The 20703-nt window shown below is 44.2% G+C and overlaps 1 protein-coding gene across 1 annotated transcript in view; it reads right to left on the bottom strand.

Annotated features, from left to right (window-relative positions):
- The window catches only part of mccc2 (methylcrotonyl-CoA carboxylase subunit 2), a 125380-nt gene that overhangs the window by 48169 nt on the left and 56508 nt on the right, over positions 1-20703 (bottom strand). Inside the window, exons 9-11 of the mRNA XM_078564268.1 lie at positions 18794-18893; positions 8532-8627; positions 6532-6604 (exon numbers count right to left, since the gene is read on the bottom strand). Coding sequence (XP_078420394.1) covers positions 6532-6604; positions 8532-8627; positions 18794-18893 — 269 coding nt within the window. The remainder of the gene's footprint in view (positions 1-6531; positions 6605-8531; positions 8628-18793; positions 18894-20703) is intronic.

Genomic DNA, 20703 nt, shown 5'->3' on the forward strand with positions numbered 1-20703 from the left:
TCTGCCTACCGGGCAGGTGGGCCCGACTCAATCTCCGGCGGGCAGGGAGTCGATCCCCACTGGAGAAGCGGGCCCTGCCGCCATTTTAAGTGGGCGGGCCAATTAAGGCCCGCCCAGCGTGACGCCAGGTGGGAAGTGCTTTGCGCTTCCTGTGTGGGCGGGGGGGATTGCCCAAATGCGAGAGTGCGCTCTTTCGCACATGCGCACGAAAGAGCGCACATCTCCCTGAGGCTAAGTGCTGCCTCAGAGAGATCGCTGAAAGTTGTTCAAACATTAAAAATAGAAAAATTAAAAAATCCTTAACATGTCCCCCTCATGTGACAATGTCACACAAGATGGGACATGTTAATAAATTTGACTAAAACTTTAATTATTAAAGTTTTTTAAACCCTACATGAAACCTCATCCCGCTGGTGGATGAGCTGTCATGTTTTTTCAGAAGCCCACTGGGGCTCCTGGCCTGCCCGCCAGCCAGCCTTAAGGTTGGACGGGCAATTCTTTCAATGAGCTTAATGATCCTGTCAATGGCACCAACTGGCCATTGACAGGTCGGCAGGCGAACAGCTGATTTCGCTGTCCGCCCGCCTTCCTAAAAATTTAAATGGGTTCCTCCCAACGTCATCCCGCGTCATTTTCCTGTCGGAGAGCAAGCCCCGGCCCCAAATCGCCGACGGGAAAATTCTGGCCATAGTGAAACAATGGGAATTTGCATTCAATAGGGAAAATATGTATAAAGGAGCAAAGGTTGTGTGTAAGGACAGGCTTTCTAAGATCTAACAAGTATGAAAATCTCCAGCATCTAAGCCTCAAGCTGCTGTCTACAAAGAGCTGAAGTTAAGAAAACTCACTTTGAATTAGATTGTTCAGGGTACCATGTTTCTTTGCCTGGGTCTTTTAAAATCTGTGTGTCTTACTGTTGCCTTAACAAAAGTGTAACTGGAAGTTCGATTAACTAGGGGATTTAGAAATTATCATAGTAGTAATTTGTAGATCTATGTATCTATTTAATAAAGGTTTAATTTAGTTCTGTAAGAAACCTATAAGACTTGGTGTTCTTATTGCTACTGAATTCAAGGCACGCATCTCGAAATTTATACATATTGCAAAACAGTTGTGGCAGTTATTTCAAGTTTCCCTTTGGGATTTGAGCAGCTCATCATGTACCATTGATTGTGCCATAACACAAATGCCTGCAATGTGGGAAGGCGGCAGCTCACTACCATCTTCTCAAGAGCAATTACAGATGGGAAACTAATGTTGGTCTTGCCAGTGACGCCCACATTCTATGAAAGAATATCTTCTTAAAAATCCATCTGACACGAACTACGTTCCCTCACCATCTCCCTCCTTCGTCACCATATCTGGTTGAACCAGGCTATTCGCAGCCTCAACCTCATATCTGGCACTTAGCTAAGTTTCCGACCCCGTATCCTCTCCATCACAATGAGTGCCTTCTTCCATCCGCCTCTGAATCAGCGCACCAACGGCTGAAACGCTCATCCATGACTTTGCCATCTCTAAACTTCACTATTCCAATGTTGTCCTGGCTGACCTCCCATCATTCATCCTCCATAAACTTCAGCTCATTCAAAGATTCTGCTGCCCATATCATATCATATACTTCCTACCTATCACACCTATGCTCGCAGTTCTACATTGGCTCCTGGTCTTCAGCAAAATTTAATATTCTCACCCTTATATTCAAAACTCTTCATAGCTTGATCCTCTCCATCTAGTCTCCAGCCCTATAACTCTCCAACTCTGGCCTCTTGTGCATTATCACTCCCAATGTTCCATCATTGTTAGCTACACCCTATACTCTGGGATTGGAGGCCTACACCTCTCTGCTGCTCCAACTCAGTCTTCATTTTAGCCCTACTTAAAATCTACGGCCGGAATTTTCCATCCCTGTTGACATCGGGCGTCATGGCAGGCGTGAGCGGACAATATGGCGAGAAAGCCAAACATCGTTTTCACGCCATCGTGAAACCAGTTTGCGATCGTCCGCTCCACCCGTCAATGGTGGGCCGCAATTCCCACTGCCGCACGTCGGGAACGTCATTTTATACATTTGCATTTAATCATAAGCCCTGCTTGTTGGAATCATCCCCCAACATCAAATTTACTGCCCATGTCGGCAGGAAAACATGCTGGCCCAGAGCACGTCTTGACAAGCGTGACGTGCAGAAGCTGGGACTTACCGTGAGGGCCTTGCTCACATCGCGGATAACCGAGGAGCTGAAGATGCTGGAGCCCTACAGCAATCGGAACTTGGAGGAACACATTCACCGCATGCTGGGTGCTGGGTGGATTCTCATGGACATGGCTCTGCCATAAAGCAGCTCGCAGAAGATGGGAGGTCTCCATTGATGTCTGGGGTCTGCTTTGGGACATCACAGTCTTGGCTGTGGGCTGCTAAGGATGACCGTCAAGGTGGAGGAGAGGAAGGTCCAGCTGTGAGTCGGAGAGGAAAGTGTACCGTGGGCAAGGGGGTGAGAGAGGGAGGTCTAGGTTTGACTGGGAGGGAAAGGTGCACGAAGTTGGGGGGAGTGAAGATGTCAGTAGGAGATGAGGTTGGGAGGAGGGAAGGGAGTACAGGGGAGGAGGGTGCAACGGGGGAGAATGCGGCAACTAGGGACGTAGGTGTAAGGGGGGAGGAAGGTAAGAGAAGGAATTCGGAGGGGGGCAGGGCTTCGTGGGGAGGATGGAGTCCAGGGGGAGGAAGGAGTTCAGGGGAGGGGGAGGGGGCAGGGAAAGGTGTTCAGGAAGAGGAAGGAGTCTGGTGGGGGGGAAGAAGGGAATAAGGGTGGAGGAGGGAGTGAGGTTGGAAGAGGGGGTATGGGGGCGATGTCCAGGTGAACGTGCAAGGGAGCTATCTGTGGTGTCAATGACTGCCTCCAAAAAGCGAAATGAGTGTGGTCGCGGTAGGAGGGAAAGGTGTCTATGAAAGGGGCAGAGTGAGCCGGAAGGGTGGGAGGGTGAGAGTGCGACTGTAGCGGTAGAAGGGACGGCGAGGGTGGTTGGTGGGAACTTGGAGGCAGACACGGACCCTGGGGATGGGGAGGAGGAAGTCGGGGAGGTCGATGTGGATTGGGGTGGGATTCTCAGGAAGGTAGGGAATGTGCACGTTCACCTGGTCATCCTGGAAAGAAAAGGGTTCTGACTGGTAGGTGACAGTGGGGAGGTGGAAGGTGATGCCAGGAGGGTTAACAGTGATGGGGGAAAGGACATGGGTATCCGAGGGAGGGGAAAGGACAAGGGAGCTGAGAAAAAAACACTAACACTACAACCATTTTCTTAAAATCGAAAGCGAGAGAAGCCTTGTAATGGACGGGCACAGATGCTGCATGGGAGTGCGATCAGTGGGTGGCCGGAGATGCAGGTCAGCTCGGATAGACAACTGAAAGAGAACCCCGGCAGGTAGCACTGAAAATGCTCAAGACATTGAGATGAGTGTAATGGAGGAAGGTTCCGTGTGCATGAGAGAATGCTTACCCAAGACTCTGAAAGGCCCTGCCACACACACACATTTCTCCCTCCAGAATCACTGCAGAAGCACAGGCTACGTGCAACTAAACTGCTACTTGTGGGGAGGGGGGGATGCAGGGTTAGGACTCACAAAGCCTGTAAATGAAGTGAAAGTGAATATATTTTCAGATTATAAAATGACAAAATGTATTCACCTGTGTTCACCCCTTGTGATCAGAAATTCTTAACTTTTCTAGGCCTACCATTTCTTCTAGGTGCTGCCCTGACATTCACAGGAGGTGTGAAGACAGCCTGTGAAATGGTTGTCTCTGATGACTTCGGTGTGGGTCCTCTGGAGAGCTGAGGCCTCGAGGGCCCCAGATTGCTTTGGCTGTCTTCCTGTGGGCCAGCTGCTCCCTCTGCGGTGACAGAGGACAAGGTTTAGGGGGTCACAGACAGAGAAGACTCGGAGGGAGAGGACAGCCTCTAAGATTCCTGGATGGAATTCCAGGGGTGTCCAATTGCCGCTCCTCCTCCGTGGGTACCCGTGAGCCCCAGCATGACTCCTTGAGGGGAAGGAGCAGCTGGAGGGACATCGAGGTGTCCCATTTCCCTCTTGTTTTGCCAATGCAGGAACTCACCCGCGGCTACCATGATGGAGTGCAGGTTTGTGCACATCTCTGTGAGCTGCTGGACCAGGGTCTCCATGATTTCCGCTCCATGAAGACCTCAATGTGTGTACACGTGGGCACCACTTTATCAGAGAGCAGGCAGATGCACTCCTCCAACTCATGAACCATTCTGTTGAGGGCTTCCAACAGCTCTGCGCGATTTTCCCCCGCCTTCTGCTGACTCTCCACGATGAGTTGGAAGGCTGAATCCAGAGGCTCGTCATCTGACTCGGATCTCATAGATGCCTCTTTCCCAGCAGTCCTCCGAGTGCCGTGGGGGCTGGGATGAACCTGCCTCCTCCTGCTGCGAACTTGTGTCCGTGCGGTGACCACCAGGTTGTGAACCCGAGCCTGCTCTAGATCTAGGTTCCACCAAGGTGTGTATCTCTACGCTGGTGGACAGTGTGTGTAGCGCTTTGATGGGTCTTCCAAGCTGCTTATTTCCAGCTCTTCAATGGAGGAGCTGTCCTCTTGGCTGGAGGTGAGGACTTGGATGGAGCTGAGGGACTGGCTGGCTGAAGGTGTCGGGTTGCTTGGCACAGATGCCTATGAACAAAAGTTGAGATGATTAGTGCATGGCAGCAGAGTCAAAAACAGGAGGGAGAGCACTCTCAGTTGCGTTGAGAGAGGGTTGATGTGGTGCAGGATCCCCACGTGGGTGTTCACCGCCGATCTCACCGTTGACACAAGCAGGGTCCACGTCCTCACCAGTCTGCACAATGGCACACTCCTCAAAGTGAGTGAGGGGTCTAATGTGATCCACTCCACCCCCGGTCTGGGACCTGCCCCTGCTGTTGTGAGCCAGCTTCTCCTGCATGAAAACAGATGGAGAGAGTGTGAGCAGGACACATGGCACTGTGTGGAATGTTTGTGTGGTTTGCAGAGCCATGGACCGAATGAGGACGCAACCTCCAGTGGATATGCCTCTGCTGGAGATGTGAGGGTGTGTGTGAACTTGTTAGCGGTGTTGTCTCTTGAGGTGTGAGATCACTGTGGTGTGTGGTGTGGGGGGTGTGTCTGTGTGTGTGTGGGGGGGGGTGTGTGTGAGAGTGTGATGGAGGGGTGTGTGTGCGCATGCGTGTGATGGGTGTGCGTACGTGTATGCGCATGTGTGTGATGGGTGTGTGTGAGAGAGAGTTGAGAGTGATGAGAAGAGTGGCTTACCCTGGCAGAACGGATGAGAGCATTCATCTTCTTCCTGCACTGGAAGGCTGTCCTCTTTTGAAAGGCATTGGCGCTGACCACTGCTGCCACCACCTCCCATGCTGGATTGGTGGCCTTGCTTACTGGTCTTCGCCCAGAGTGGGGGTAGATTACATTGCAGCGGACCTCCACTGCATCCAATAGGGAGGTGTCACTAAATTTGGGGGCAGCATGTTTATTCCCTTTGGCAGCCGTCAGTTCCCAGTTCCTTGAAGAGTGCTAGCTCTGTGCAGGGGCGGCCTTTAAATACAGTGCCTCGTTTACCAAAGGCCTGAGGTGATGGCCGGGCAAGCGAATCAGAGGCCACTCCGCCAGCAACCCAGCATGTTTCCCGGGAATGAATTATTAATGAGGTGGGACACGCCGAGAATGGGACAATGCGGTGTGAAAAGCCGCCACTGCAGCCAGTGGATGAAACATCCTTTTCCCCACCTGCTACCACACTTAGTGCAAATCTGGAACGATTCCACCCTACCTCTCTGACTAAGATTTTAATTATCCTCCTAACATCTACACTTTAGATCCATTTTTGTCAGATTACACTTCTGTGAAATCTCTTGAGCTCATTTTTCTACATTAAAGGCACTATATAAATGCAAGTTGTTCTTGTTTATCTCATCTAACAGACTAGTTCATGTATAGACTGAACCAGGCAGGTGGAATGCAACAATCAAAAGTCCTGGAGCTCCAACGTCTAAATTGTCCATCTGAGAAGTAACCATTCTATTGCTTATACCAGCAGGATGCTGCTTTTTGCTATAAATATTATCAAATAGGTAGTAGCTAAGTTGCCCTAGAGTTACTGAAATCCCTGTCATCTTCTGTAGTGTGCACCTATTTTCCATTTTTATTCTTCCAAGATACTGGTTACCCGAGAAGTATACTTTCAAAGCAACAGTATGTAACAAACTCTTTCTGAACAACCATAACCTTCTTTGGTAACTGTTCTTATTATAACTATCATTGTACCTTTCCAAAACAATGTAAAAAATATTGTTGCTTTGCATGAGGTGGACCAACAAAGTAAAAGTCTGGTAGTTTATCACAAATATAGACTTTGTTATTATCTGTGCATAATAAAAGTGCAAGTTACACTTTAATTAAATCTTTACATAGATTTGACCTTGATGCATTGAAAGATATGGGTACCTTTTACAGACAGATCTATATTCTAGATCAAAAATTGTACCTGTAACTAAAGTGTCTCCATAAAAGGCTTTGAATTCATTAAATCTGCTTCCATCCACTATCCTGGCAATAACCTGGAAAGATAATAATGTATTATCAGCAACCAACCAACTCAATCTCCATTTTTGATTTTTGTACAGAATTTTATTATGGAACCATGAGCAGAATTTAACAGATGGCGGGGTTCCACCCACCGCCACTCCCCCCACCCCACCCTCCCCCACCCCCACTCCCCCCACCCCAACCCCCCCCCCCCCCCCCCTCCCACCCCAACCCCCCCCCCCACCCACCCCCAGGGCTAAATTAATTGCCTTAGAGAGAAAACACTCAGCAGGCAGTGTGTAGCTTCAGCAGTTGAGGTAGACTGGGAAGTTGTGGCTTGGAAAAGGATCCACTAGAGTTGAAGTCTTAAAGCTGCAAAGGGATTTATATGTATGTTAGAGTTAAGTTGGCTAAGCTAAAATCTCAAACGACGTCGTGATTCAAGAGACCAAGTTCAAGAAACCAAGAAGAGAAAGACCCCTAGAAGTCCCAGGATCCACAGGAAAGACAGAATGACATGCATTGAACTTAGGTATCATGCCATGCCTCGTGAATGAAATGTAAAGTATGAATCTTTATTGTCCAATAAACCTTGTTTGTTCGCATTCTAAATTAGTGATTGTCCTTTTTGCCAATTTGGTTATTCCTCGACAAGAATTTTCCTGCCCTGGATTAGCATAGTGTCCAAATCCTTACAGATGGCAGGAAAGCCACCTGGGGAATTTAACAGGCACACCCACCTGCAACCCTGCCAGAGGAGGTCCATAAAATTCTGCCCCATATATTTTACAGCCCAAATTGTAGCACAATGAAAGGAAACCATGAGTGATATCTATTGGGAAAGTTAAGCCTGAAAACAGGCAAGGCAGCCAAGGTTTAATGTTGCTGAAGTCAGCGCTCATTGGTAGTTTTTCAACAATCAAGATATTTAACAATGGTCTTTCTGGAAATATTTCTGTTTAATAAGCATACTCAAATCAGCAACAACTGGCAGTTATGTAGTGCTTTTAATGTAGTAAGACATTCAAAGGTGTTTCACAGGAGAGTAATCAGATATAAATTGACACCAAACCAAAAAAGTAGACATTAAGGTGGGTTTCTTTTAAAAAATAACTGAAATGTGGGTGTCATTGGGAAGACCAAATTATTGCCTAACCTTAGTTGCCATCAAGGAGATTGCTATGAGCTGCCTTCTTTTATCCCATGAAAGTAACCAAATATTTGGTCAAAGAGATAAGTTTTAAACGGCGTCTTAAACAGAGATGGGTGGAGAGACAAAGTGGTTCGGGGAGGGAATTCCTAAGCAGATGGTCCAAGCTGCCTATAGTTGGGGAAAGGAAATGGAAGATTCACATGAGCCCAGAGCTGAAGGAACACAGAGGTTTTGTAGAGTTGGAGAAATGCAGAGATCTTGGAGGATTGTGGACTCGAGAAATTTACAGAAGTAGGGCGGGATGAGGCAATGAAGAGATTTGAACACAAGGATGAGAATTTTAATTTCAAGGCATTGGCAGACCAGGAGCCAAATAGCAGAGATGACAGGTGGATAAGGCTTGCAAGCAAAACTCTTCCATTACAATGCAGCCCAGCCACATATGTATCTACTGATCAGAAATTTGGTTTACTAAAAGCCTATAAGATACAAGTAACAAGCCTATAAGATAAGATACGGTATAATGGATAATTTGCTGGGCATGCCTTTCCCAACCAATTTAGTGTCTGCCTTGTGAAAATAAAGCCCAAGAAAACATTTTGCGTGTCAATATGTATGTTCAGTGCGTAAATTAAAATGGAAAATCCTGTCTCCAAGCTCCATCTTCTCAAAAATGTTGAAAGATATCTCAATTTAGTGTTACACACATATAAATTACATTCTTAACAGCTTAGGCATGTTCCTTCAAACCCAGATGAACGAACCATGGTTCCATGTTAACTGGAAAACCTTTCATAAGTCTATACCTCTTTGACATCAACACTTTTTTTCAGATTATCACCAACTACTCCATATAACTCTTCAGCAGGGAACAGTGGTTCTTCTGGGGCTTCCACCGTCACCTAGGGAGACAAAGAACAGTGTAATTTGCTGCCTCCAAAGGCAGTACAATTCAGAACCATTTTTAAATTTGCATTTTATTTAACAGCAATAATTTAGTAACAAGAAAATACAACTTGTAACTCTAGAATATCTAAAGAGCCAAGTGTCTGAATCCTTATTAAATTTGGTATTTGAAAAGATGTCCCACAACAAGGAGGCAGGGACCCCATTAGTAAAACCGTTGTTTGCAATTTCCAAACCATTCTGAAAAGTAGGTGTCTTGCATGTATGTCTTGACATATGTGTATAAAATAATATTATTTGTATCGATCCATCTGTCTGTAGTGTCAGCTTTCCGATTAGTTGGTTCACAGTTCATTTACAGGGATATCAACCAAACAGGTGGAAAACATCAACAGAATCCAAACAACATTTGCGTTGTCTGATTGTTACACAAACCGGTTTAAAAATGATGTAATGGAGTGTGTACAGGGCCCATCAACAAGACTAGGAACAGCAGCAATCAAATTCAGTCAATGATATTCACTGAATTATAACTGCGCACGCTCTTTATTAGGTCAGTCTAAAATTAATATCACTGCCCTGCTTTCTCTCTTTCTCCATAGGCATGTACATTTTGTGCCTCAATTTACCTTTAAAATAATCAATGCTCTTTGCCTCAACCATTCCCTTCAGCAAAGCAACAATCTTCAACAATCTTCTGTGTAAGGAGGTTTCTCCTAACCTCACTCTTTTCACGATATTTTGTTAACAACTTCCTGACTGCTGGTAAATAGACTTTCCCTATTGACTCTATCAAAACCCTTAATAATTTTAAAAAACCTCTATTAAATCTTCTCTTAGCATTCCCTGCTACACTAGAAAGTGTTCCTGAATCTCAATTCTCCCTTCATAGCTATAGATTCCTGTCTTTGGAATCAGCCTAGTGCATCTATGCTGAATGCTCTCTCTGGCTTTAATGTACTTTCTAGATTCACACTACCAAAACAGCACCATGCCATTAATAAATCTTCTGTCAAAATCGATTACTTCTTTAATCTTGTACATTATGGCCCACCTATAAAAGCCAAAATTCTCTGCCTTTTTATAGCTTCAACTATCAACACTTGCATTTTCAGGGAAGTATTTGAACTTCTTCATGTTGCTGTTCATTCAGAGGCTTCAATGGATTTCACAATAATCCACCCCGACATCTGAGAGTCAACCAACCTCACTGAAACTTTGTCTCTCTCACGAGGGTTTCCAATTTTTACCTTCGGAGGTCTCGCCTTGGAATTCTGTCCAAAAGTCGCTCCAACTCGGGACAGTTTCAATGACAGCCACTTCTCAGGGTTTTAATGGCTTTCTGAGATTGCATTCTCCTAGATTCGCAAGTACACTCAAACACCAATTCGCAAGCACCATTTCAGCTCTTCAGCCGTGCCAAGCAGAACATTACTGCTCCAAAGAGACACCTTTGTCCCAACGGCCCACAGCCAGAGTCACCAATCTTTGGCTACCTTCTTGGATCTTCAGGGCTTCTCTTGAGCCCTCTTCCACTACCAAGGCTTCTCCCGCAGCACTTTTCTCTAACTGAATCCTGTTTCTCTGCTCCTTCCTTTTAACTGAACTGGGGCCTGTTTCTGTCCCATCTTTGTTCCTTACCTGGGACTCTTCTTCTTAGGACCTCTCCTGTCCCTCTCTCTTATCCCTTAACTGGGGTACTTCTTGGGACCTCTCCCTGTCCCCCTCCCTTGTCCCTTATCTGGGACATTTCTTGGGACCTCTTTCTGTCCCGCTTGCTATGGTGTTCTGTACCCAGTCACCAGGCCTGGGTTTTCATGCCATTTTTCTCCTCTCTCTATGTATAGGCACACAGGGCCTGTCCTGGCCTGAAGAACGTAAGGATGCTGAACTCCTCATGTGCAGCCTGCTCCTGGTCTGTGCATGCGCACAAAGTCCGAGGTCCATGGAGAAACAAAAAGTTCTCAACCTCCGTGCTCGACAAGCTAAGTATAAGTATCATAATACCTATCACCTTGGAAGAAAGAAAGCTTCATTACAGTGAAGGTTTCTTTACAATGGCTTTACAATTTTTTTTACAAGAAGTAATTAACATCATAAACGTATAACAAATGGCTTATTGCATTCTATACAGATAAACTTTTCATTTTGTTCCACATTTACACGTATTGTATTATAAAGTTACAAAAATTTAACCAAGACAAAAGGCAATACATGTAAGAAGAAAGATTAGCAAAATTTAAACAACATAGAATTATTATAACTCAGAGCTTACGTATTTTTTTCCTTTCACTCCCAGGCTTTAACTTGGCAAAGAATGTTTAATTTAAAGCCACAATCCAATTGTCATCCTTAGCTGTAGGCATAATTCCATCTTTAAGCTCATTTTTTGAACTCAATTGTGGTAAATTCTCTTTTAATAGGTAACTTTGGAACAATTCCAACTACACAAGGCCAACTTCAAAAAGCATCTCAAACATCACAAGCATCTTCATCAGAGCACAATTCAAATTGACTTTAAGCAATGAGAGACATGCACTTCCCCTCAATGTCCTTTATTAATACATTCCGATTCAGCGAACTTTCTGAAGAAAGGTTCAAATCTTTTGCTAACAATACGCTCTGAGCTGACCCAGTATCTCTCAGGATAACAATTTTTCTGGGTTCTTTCTTGGACAAAAATGGAGTGACTTCCTCTTCCAATTTAAATCCCTTGTAATCTTTTTCAGCTCTATCTACTCCTACTGTAAAAACATTAGTAGCACTGGGTTTCTCACAAGTTTCACTTCCTGATGCAACTTTCTCTATGGAAGTCTCTATCAATTGCACCAGTGCCACTGTTTTACCATCTATTTCCTTTTCTGGTATAGCCTTTTCTAAAGGCTCCTTAAGCGGTCTTATTACTGCCACCAGCTTACCATTCAATTTCCAAAAATGGGCTTTGAGATGCCCTGTCTTACGGCAATAAGAGAATACTGGTTTCTTTACCTCACTTTTATCCTCTACACTATCATTTTTCTTGCCTGGAACATCTTCTGCCTCCTCCATGAAGCAAGCTTCTTTTCTGTTCCTCCACCTTCCCAGTGGGTTTACCCCCAGCTGCCTATGTGATATATCATACCCATCTGCCAGAACTGCTGCTTCGCATACCCTAGAAATCAGTCGGTCTCCCAAGTGTAACCTCATAGCTCTTTTGATGCTATTTCAAAATTCTTCCAATATCATTAGCTCCCTCACATTCTCAAAATTTTGCTTCAACTTCAACGATTGAAGCTACCGGTCTCACAGCATTTCTTTCTTGCCAGCAAATTCCACAAACCTTTCATTTGGTCTTTCCTGTAAAGTCCAAAATTTCAACTCATATGCTTCAGGGACAAGTTTGTAAGCATTAGGTACTGCAGTTTTAGGTACCTCATAATCTGAAGATTGTTCTTCCAAAAGCTAGAATACACATCCATAGCCTTCCCAACCAAAATGCTTTGCAAAATGAGAGTCCATGTGTCCTTTGGCCACTTTAGCTTTGTAGCCACCTTTTCAAATGAGAAAAACTATCTCTCAATTCCATCTTCAGTGAATTTAGGCAATAGAAGACGACTCTTTGTTACATCAAAACTCGGAATGGGACTCGATTCCTCATCCGAACTACTAGGCCCTGTTTCACTCCGTACTCTTTGCTTTTCTCTAGCCAGTTCATGATGTCTGATTTTTTTTCTCTTTGAAACTCGAGCTCAAGCTTTTGCATTTCCATTTCTTACACTCTTTCTTTTCCAATTCGAGCTTTATCATTTCCATTTCATTTGCTCTTTTTCCTTGTTTTCTAATTCAAGCTTTTTAATTTCTTTTCCTATTTCAAGTTGCTTCATTTGCAACTGAATTCTAGCTAATTCAATTGAATTGTTATCTGGTTTACCTTTTCCTTCTTCTAATGCTGTGAATTATGAATTATGTCTGCTTTCTTAGCCCCTGCTTTTAACTCCAACTTCAACTTTTCTGCTAATGTGATTAACCTAGCCTCGGTTAATTGTTGCAAATCACTCAGGGAAAATCATCCCTCTCAAGAAAAGTCTTAGCAATTAGCAAGGCCATTCTGCTTTTCAATCATTATAGTAAAATTCATCGTGGATCTTATCAACCTCAACAAGTGCCAGCACTTGTATTTGTCTGTGGATTCGAAATCCCGTAAGAGTCCTCAATTTATGTTATGATCCTTGGCCTAAGCTGTTGGTGAGATCTGGTTAAAAGCCAATAATGTTTTGTTTGAAGGAGACAAAATTTGAGATTCAAGACTTGCTAATAGAATACAGCCACAAGGTTCTATGGGTTTTGAACAAACAAAAATAAACTTTACTATACAAGGCTAGAAAGATAAAACAATTTACTATATCTATCTTATACTCTAACATTCAGGGTAGGCATGAAGGACATGTGATTTAACAAGCCATTTGTGGTTAAACACACCACATTACACAATAAATGCAAAATGTGGCCAAAACAGATTCCATGGATTTCACAATAACCCACCCTGACATCTGTAACATGGGCAGAATTGTCCCAGAATTGCACTAAGCGATGTTTTACCCACCAGCCACAATGGCAGGTATTCCCACCTCATTAATTATACGGCCACAGGAAACATGCCGCCTCGCTGGCAGGAGGCCTCTGAATCACCCGCCAGGCTGTTACCTCACCGTTTCCACACTCCGGGTGCCATATCTGAACTTCAGCCACGCACACAGTTCTCAATGCTTGCAGCCCAGGACTGCTCCAGTGAAGACATGGCTCTGAAAGCCAAGAGGAGTTCAGTGACCCGTCACTAGAATATCTTTTGGAGACCCGCCACGATGCCCTCCACCCCCTCTCTGGCTGCAGGAGGTCCAGTTATCTCACCACTCTGGCTTGGGAGGCGGTGGCAGTGGTGGTCAGTGCCAATGCTGCATACAAGAGATTGGCCAGCCAGTGCAGAAAGAGGATGAATTATCTCATCCGTGTCACCAGGGTAAGGGCAACCATCTCATCACTCTAAACTCCCACACGCACAAACCCATCACGCATTCACTGGGATCTCACTCACTACCAGCTCAAGGGACATCACCACTCACTCTCTCTCACACACCCTTACATCTTCATCTGGCCCCATCTGCCCACTCATCCCTCACCATCTTGAGGCTACTTGCACAGATCAATGTGCCCCCACACACACACCTGGGATACCCCCACCTTCCCCAGTACAGCCCTCGCCCTGTACCCTCTTCTCTTGCCTGAGGCCACTTCTTCCCCTTCCCCAAGCAAGCCCTAGCCCTGTAGCAGTTGAAATGCCAGCCCCACCTCACGGCTGGTGTGGTAGGTAGAGACCTGCCTGTGAGGCCCCCTAAAAGTGATGTTGTGCTGCCTGCAAAACCTGGCGCTGATGACCACAAGCGCTGCCTAAGTCAAGGTAGACAAACAAACTTAAAGTCCCGAGCGAAGTGCAGCTTGCCAGGTGCTTACGTCCAGTTGTGAAACACCACGCCAACATGCCTGGATGATCCAGTGTGAGAGAATGATTCCGGTGAGTAGGGCTTATAACGAGATGCTAAAGTATTGAAATTAGGTTCCCGCCGTGTGGTGGCAGGAAACATGGTCTACCATTGATGGGTGGAGCAGTCAAACACAAACTGGTTATAAGGACCACGTAAAACCGAATTTTTGTGATCTCCTGATATTTTCCACTCCCACCGCAAATGGGAGCAGATGATTCTGCCCACTGAGTCAACCAATCTCACTGAAATTTCAACTCTCTCATGAGGGTTTCCAATCTTCACCTTTGAAGATCTCGCCTTGGAATTCTCTCCAAAGGTCACTCCAGCTCAGACAGCTTCAACGATGGCCCACCTCACAGGGTTTCAATCTCACCTTCCAAGGTTCCATTCCCCTGGGTTTCACCTGGAGTAAGCTCAAACACCAATTTGCAAGCATATTTTCAGCTCTTCAGCTATGCCAAGCAGAACACTACTGCTCCAAACGGGTACATTTTCCCCAACGGCCCGCAGCTAGAGTTACCAATCTTCAGTTGCCTTCTTGGATCTTCAGTGCTTCTCTTGAACCCTCTTCGACTTCCAGGGCTTCTCCCAAGCCGGCTTCACTTAAACTCTGCTCCCTGCAGACCTTTTTTCTAATTGGAGCCTGTTTCTCTGCTCCTTCCTTTTAATTGAACTTAACTGGGGCCTGTTTCTGTCCCCTGCCTTTGTCCCTTACCTGGGACTCTTCTTCTTGGGACCTCTCCTTGTCCCCTCTCCCTTGTCCCTTACCTCGGTCACTTCTTGGGACCTCTCCCTGTCCCCCTCCCTTGTCGGGACACTTGCTGGCTGTGGTGTTCCACATCAAATCGCCTGACCTGGGTTTTTGCACTATTTTTCTTCTCTCTCTATGTGCAGGGCCTCTCCTGGGCCTGAAGAATGAAAGATGCCGAACTGTGCACGTGCAGCCTACTCCTGGCCTGCATCTGCGCAGAATGTCCGAGGTCCATCGAGAACCAATGTTCCCGACCGCTGAGCTCAATAAGGTATGAGTTTCATAACAGGTTACTTATTGCTAAGTTAAATTTTTAATGTTAATTATTTAAAACACTGGTCCAAGAGCTGATCCTTGAGGAACTCCTTTTTACCTTCCTCCAATTTAAATAACGACCCTTTATCCTACTCTCTGCTTTCTACTTTTGCCCTGACTCCGCATGTCCTAATCTCTGCCATGAGCCTACCTTGTGGTATCTTAAAGGCTTTTTGAAGATCCAAGTGTATGACATCTACTGCATTATCTACTCTTTCCATTGCCTCTCAAAGAATGCTATCAGATTAGCTAAGCATGACTTAGTCGTTCCGAATCCATGCTGAGTATTTTTGTTACATTTTCTGTCTCCAGATACTCTTCTATCATATGTTTTAGTGTAGCTTTCAATATCTTTCCTATCACTTGGTTTAAGGTGACTGCTCTTTTGGTCCCAGGTGTTGTTCTAGTTCCCTTTTTGTAAATAGCAACAATATTAGCTGCCCACCAGTCCTCTGGTACAATCCCCCATTCTATACAACTTATGCATACAAAAACTAGCAACTCCACTATCTTCACGCCAGTTTCTTTGAGTATATGTGGATGGATGCATGCCTTCTGGATCTGGGGGTTTTATCCTCATCTGGATTTACTAGATTGTCAGTTATGTTCTCCCTTTCCACCCCAACTTTATTAATATAGCTGAAGAGAAAGACATGTGGAGGCATTTAATGATGCATCATGGGATTACTCAGGCTTGGCCAAGTTGCGAATTTAAGTTTTAGAAGTGTCTACAGTTAAAAAAAAACTAGAATGAATATGACCTTCTAGCCAGGCCATGAAGTTGGTGAATGGTCTATGAGTTATACTGTAATAAACAGATAGCTTGATCTCAGGGTCAAGATATGCAAAATGCTAGGCACTGCAGTGAAACGTCAGGACAGATAAGCAAAGTTCATGTTTTGGAACATCGTTTGTGCCAACAGACAGGTCATTCCATGATTGTTTTACGATTCCTCCTGAATAGCGGAGGTGAGGAATAGGTCATTCATTTGTAATTAAGGATGTAACAATTAGACCTAAAAGATGGTATATATATATATATCTGATAGAAACTGTATAACTTCAAATTGCCTTTTAGAGCATTCTGAAAGAGTATTTCCCATGTGTGCACACTTGCAGTAAATAAAGAACTGCTGCTGAGTCCACCCACAGTCGAGTGTCTTTTAGATACTCCACAACAGACATATCACCGAAGCTTTTCAACTTGCACTCATCAGGACAAATGTAAGAATGTCAAATTTCAAACAATCACAACAATTTATACTACAGGAGAAAAGGGTGCTGATTGGTTGGCATGCTGACTCTGAATGGATGAGGCGTTGCCATGACCATGTTTTCTCCACAGCAAGTCTATCGAATACCCCATAAAAATTTCCCATTGTTTTTCTGTCTCATCGTTTTTCAAAACTTTTTCTCCATTAACCTTCTTCAGTTCTACCCTCATTTCTCATAATTTGCTCTATTTCAATCTACTATCTTTGTCCTACTTGAGTCACTTCTAATCCTACTCTTAAACTTCACATATTTACTACTGAGATGTTCTCCTATTCTTATTTCTCCTATCTGTTCTGGTTCATTATTCGTTATAAGATGCAGTTCTGATTATTTTCATGTTGGACTTCACACATACTGAAGTAATTTTATGCTGGGGCAGTGGTTACCATTGACCAGAAACTAAAATGAACCATCCATATAAATACTGGGGCTAGAAGAGTAACTCACCTCCTGACTTCCGAAAGCCCAAGTCAGAAGTGTGTGGAATACCCTCCACTTGCCTGGATGAGTGTAGCTCCAACAACACTCAAGAAACTCGACACCATCCAGGACAAAGTAATCCAATTGATTGGCTCTCCATCCACCAATATTGCACAATGGCAGCAGTGTGCGCCATATGTAAAATGCACTGCAATAACTCACCAAACCTCCTTCAAAAGCAACTTTACCACCTAGAAGGACAAGGCAGCAGACTCATGAGCACGCCACCGCCTGTAAGTTCCTCTCCAAGCCGCACAGCAACCTGGCTTGGTAGTACATTGCCATTCTTTTACTGTCGCTGGGTAAAAATCCCAGAACTCCCTCCCTAACAGTACTGTGGGTGTACCTGCACCAGATGGACTGCAGAGGTTCAAGAATGTGGCTTATCACCACCTTCTCAAGGGTAATTAGCAATGGGCAACAAATGCTGGCCTGGCCAGTGATGCTCACATCTCACTAACAAATAAAACTGCCTGCACTGCCATGTTTTGACTATTTAGTTAATTTGTTGGTTATCTGTTGTTTATTTCTTAAATTAACTGGTCATTGTCAATCTAGATTTAGGCCCGCATTAAATAATACCATTACATGATATGTTAGCCAAGCTATTCCTGTCAATGGACTATTTCCTCCCAAAATCACAGCACAAGCACACCTGACATAGGACATCTTAGCATTCAACATGGTATTCTACCTTTTAGTCTATTGATTATCCCATAAAAATTTCCCATTGTTTTCTGTCTCATCGTTTTTCAATTTTTTTTCTCCATTAACCTTCTTCAGTTCCACCCTAATTTTTCATAATTTCCTCTATTTCGTCAACTATCTTTGGCTTTGTCCTACTATGTCACTACTAATCCTGTTCTTAAACTTTAGATGTTATGATCATTACTACCAAGATGCTCTCCTACTCTTACAGCTCCTACCTGTTCTGGTTTATTATCCATTACAAGATCCAGTAGTGATTATTTTCATGTTGGACTTCTCACATAATGAAGTGAATATTACACTTGGGTACACAACGGCATAAAAGTTGGGGGCGGGCCCGCCTTCACCTGGCCAGCTCTGAAACACTTTCCTTCTCAAACAATTCTCACATTTTATCATGCCGACAGACTACGCTGATAAGTGGCAAGCAACATTCGCATCACATAAATGCTAGGCAATGACAATCTCTAGCAAGAGAGAATCTAATTTTTTTTAATTCTTTCACGGGATGTGGGCTTTGATGGCCGGGCCAGCATTTATTGCCCATCCCTAGTTGCCCTTGAGAAGGTGGTGGTGAGCTGCCTTGAACCACTGCAGTCCATGTGGCGTAGGTGCGCCCACATTGCTGTTAGGAAAGGAGTTCAGGATTTTGACCCAGCGACAGTGAAGGAACGGCAATATATTCCCAAGTCAGGATGGTGAATGACTTGGAGGGGAACTTCCAGGTGGTGGTGTTCCCTTAATCATCTTCCCTTGATTCAAATAGTCACTAATCTACCAACAAAAGTCTAATGGCTCAAGAGGCCATAGTCATACTGATAAGCTGATCACAGGGATAATTAAATGTTTTGTCATATTATTGTGACATTGTGATACACATTGGATTCTGGGTCATTTTGCTAGGTATGGTTGTTAGAATTCAGTGATCTTATAAGCAGGTTTAAGTGAGGGCAATGGAATCAAATTAGTGATTCAGCAGTTTAGGACTAAGATTTGTACGCTCAATAAACACAACCCACAAGTATAAATTCTGTGTTTAAAATGTTGTATAATAAGGGCATGAGGCAAAGCTACAAATTTTACGGGTTTATTCATTCAGTAGTTATGTACTTACATCCACTTTCTTCTGATAGTTGAGATCTCGTACAGCCTTTCGTGCCAAGTGAAGTGCGTGATCATCATCCAAAGCGTAGTGATCGGTTACACCAGACTTTCTGCAGAATTCACGAGTAAATTACAAAGGAACACAGCAACATAGGAAATAGGAGCAGGAGTAGGCCATTCGGCCCCTCAAGCCTGCTCGGCAATTCAACTTGATAATTGGTGATCTTCTACCTCAACTGCATTTTCCCACAATATTCCCATATCCCTTGATATATTTAATATTCAGAAATCTATTGATCTCTACATGAATATATTAAATGGCTGAGCTTCAAAAGCCCTCTGGAGTACAGAATTCCAAATACTCACCATCCTCTGAATGAAGAAATTCCTCTTCATCTCAGTCCCAAATGGTCTCTCTCTTATTTTGAGACTGTGTCCCCTGGTTCTAGGCCCCACAGCCAGGGGAAACATCCACCCTGCATCTACCCTGTTGAGCCCTGTAAGAATTTTATATGCTTCAATGAGATAACTTTTCATTCTTCTAAACTCTAGAGAGTATAGGCTCAGTTTCCTCAATTTCTCCTCGTAGGACAATCCCGTCATCTCAGGGATCAGTCTGGTGAACCTTTGTTGCACTCCCTCTATGGTTTGCAAATCCTTCCTTAGGTAAAGAGATCAAAACTGCACACAATACTCCAGGTGCGGTCTCATCAAGACTGTACAATTGCAGCAAGACTTCTTTACTCCTTTACTCAAATCCTCTTGCAATAAAGGCTAACAAACCATTTGCTGTCCTAACTGCTTGTTGCGCCTGCATGTTGGTTTCAGTGACTTATGAACAAGGACACCCAGGTCCTTTTGGACATCGACACTTCCAAATCTCTCACCATTTAAGAAATATACTGCATTTCTGTTTTTCTTATCAAAATGGATAACTGTCCTTTTTTCCACATTATATTTCATCTGTCATGTTCTTGCTCATTCAGTCTGTCTAAATCGCGTAGAAACCTCTTTGTGTCCTCCTCACAACTCACATTCCCACCTAGTTTTGTGTTATCTGCAAACTTGGAAATATTACATTTAGTCCCACATCCAAATCATTGATCATTGAGAGTAACTGGAGCCCAAGCACATCCTTGTGGTAACCCACGAGTCAAAGCCTGCCAACCTGAGAATGACCCATTTATTCCTACTCTGTTTTCTGTCCGTTATCCAATTCTCAATCCATGCCAGTATATTACCCCAATCCCATGTGCTCTAATTTTGCTTACTAACTCTCATGTGGGACCTTATTGAAAGCCTTCCAAAAATTAAAATACACCACATCCACTGGTTCTCCCTTATGTATTCCTCCAGTTACATCCCCAAAAAACTCTAACAGGTTTGTCAAACATGATATCACTTTCATAAAGCCATGTTGACTCTTCCCAATCCTATCATCATTTTCTAAGTGTCTAGTTATCACATACTTTATAATAGGTTCTTGCATTTTCCCTATTACTGATGTCAGACGAACAGGTCTGCAGTTCCCTGCTTTCTCTCTCCCCCCTTTCTTAAATAGGACTGGGCAGGATACATTTGCTGCCTTCCAAACTGCAGGAACCATTCCAGAATCTACAGAATTTTTGAAGATGACCACCAATAAATCCACTATCTCTACATCCACCGCTTTCAATACTCGGGGATGTAGGTCATCAAGTCCAGGGGATTTATCAACTTTAACCCTCTCAGGTGGACTAAAAGATCTCATGGCACCATTTAAAGCAGAGCAGGGGAGTTCTTAAGTTCTTCCTGGCCAATGTTTTTTTTTTCTCAATCATTAAAACAGGTCAGTGGGTCAGTATCCACTTATTGCTTATGGAACCTTGACTGGCCCGTTTCCTGCATTACAACAGCAAATAAATTTCCAAAGTATTTCAT

The sequence above is a fragment of the Cetorhinus maximus genome, chromosome 2 (assembly GCF_964194155.1).
Source record: "Cetorhinus maximus chromosome 2, sCetMax3.hap1.1, whole genome shotgun sequence".
NCBI lineage: Eukaryota > Metazoa > Chordata > Chondrichthyes > Lamniformes > Cetorhinidae > Cetorhinus > Cetorhinus maximus.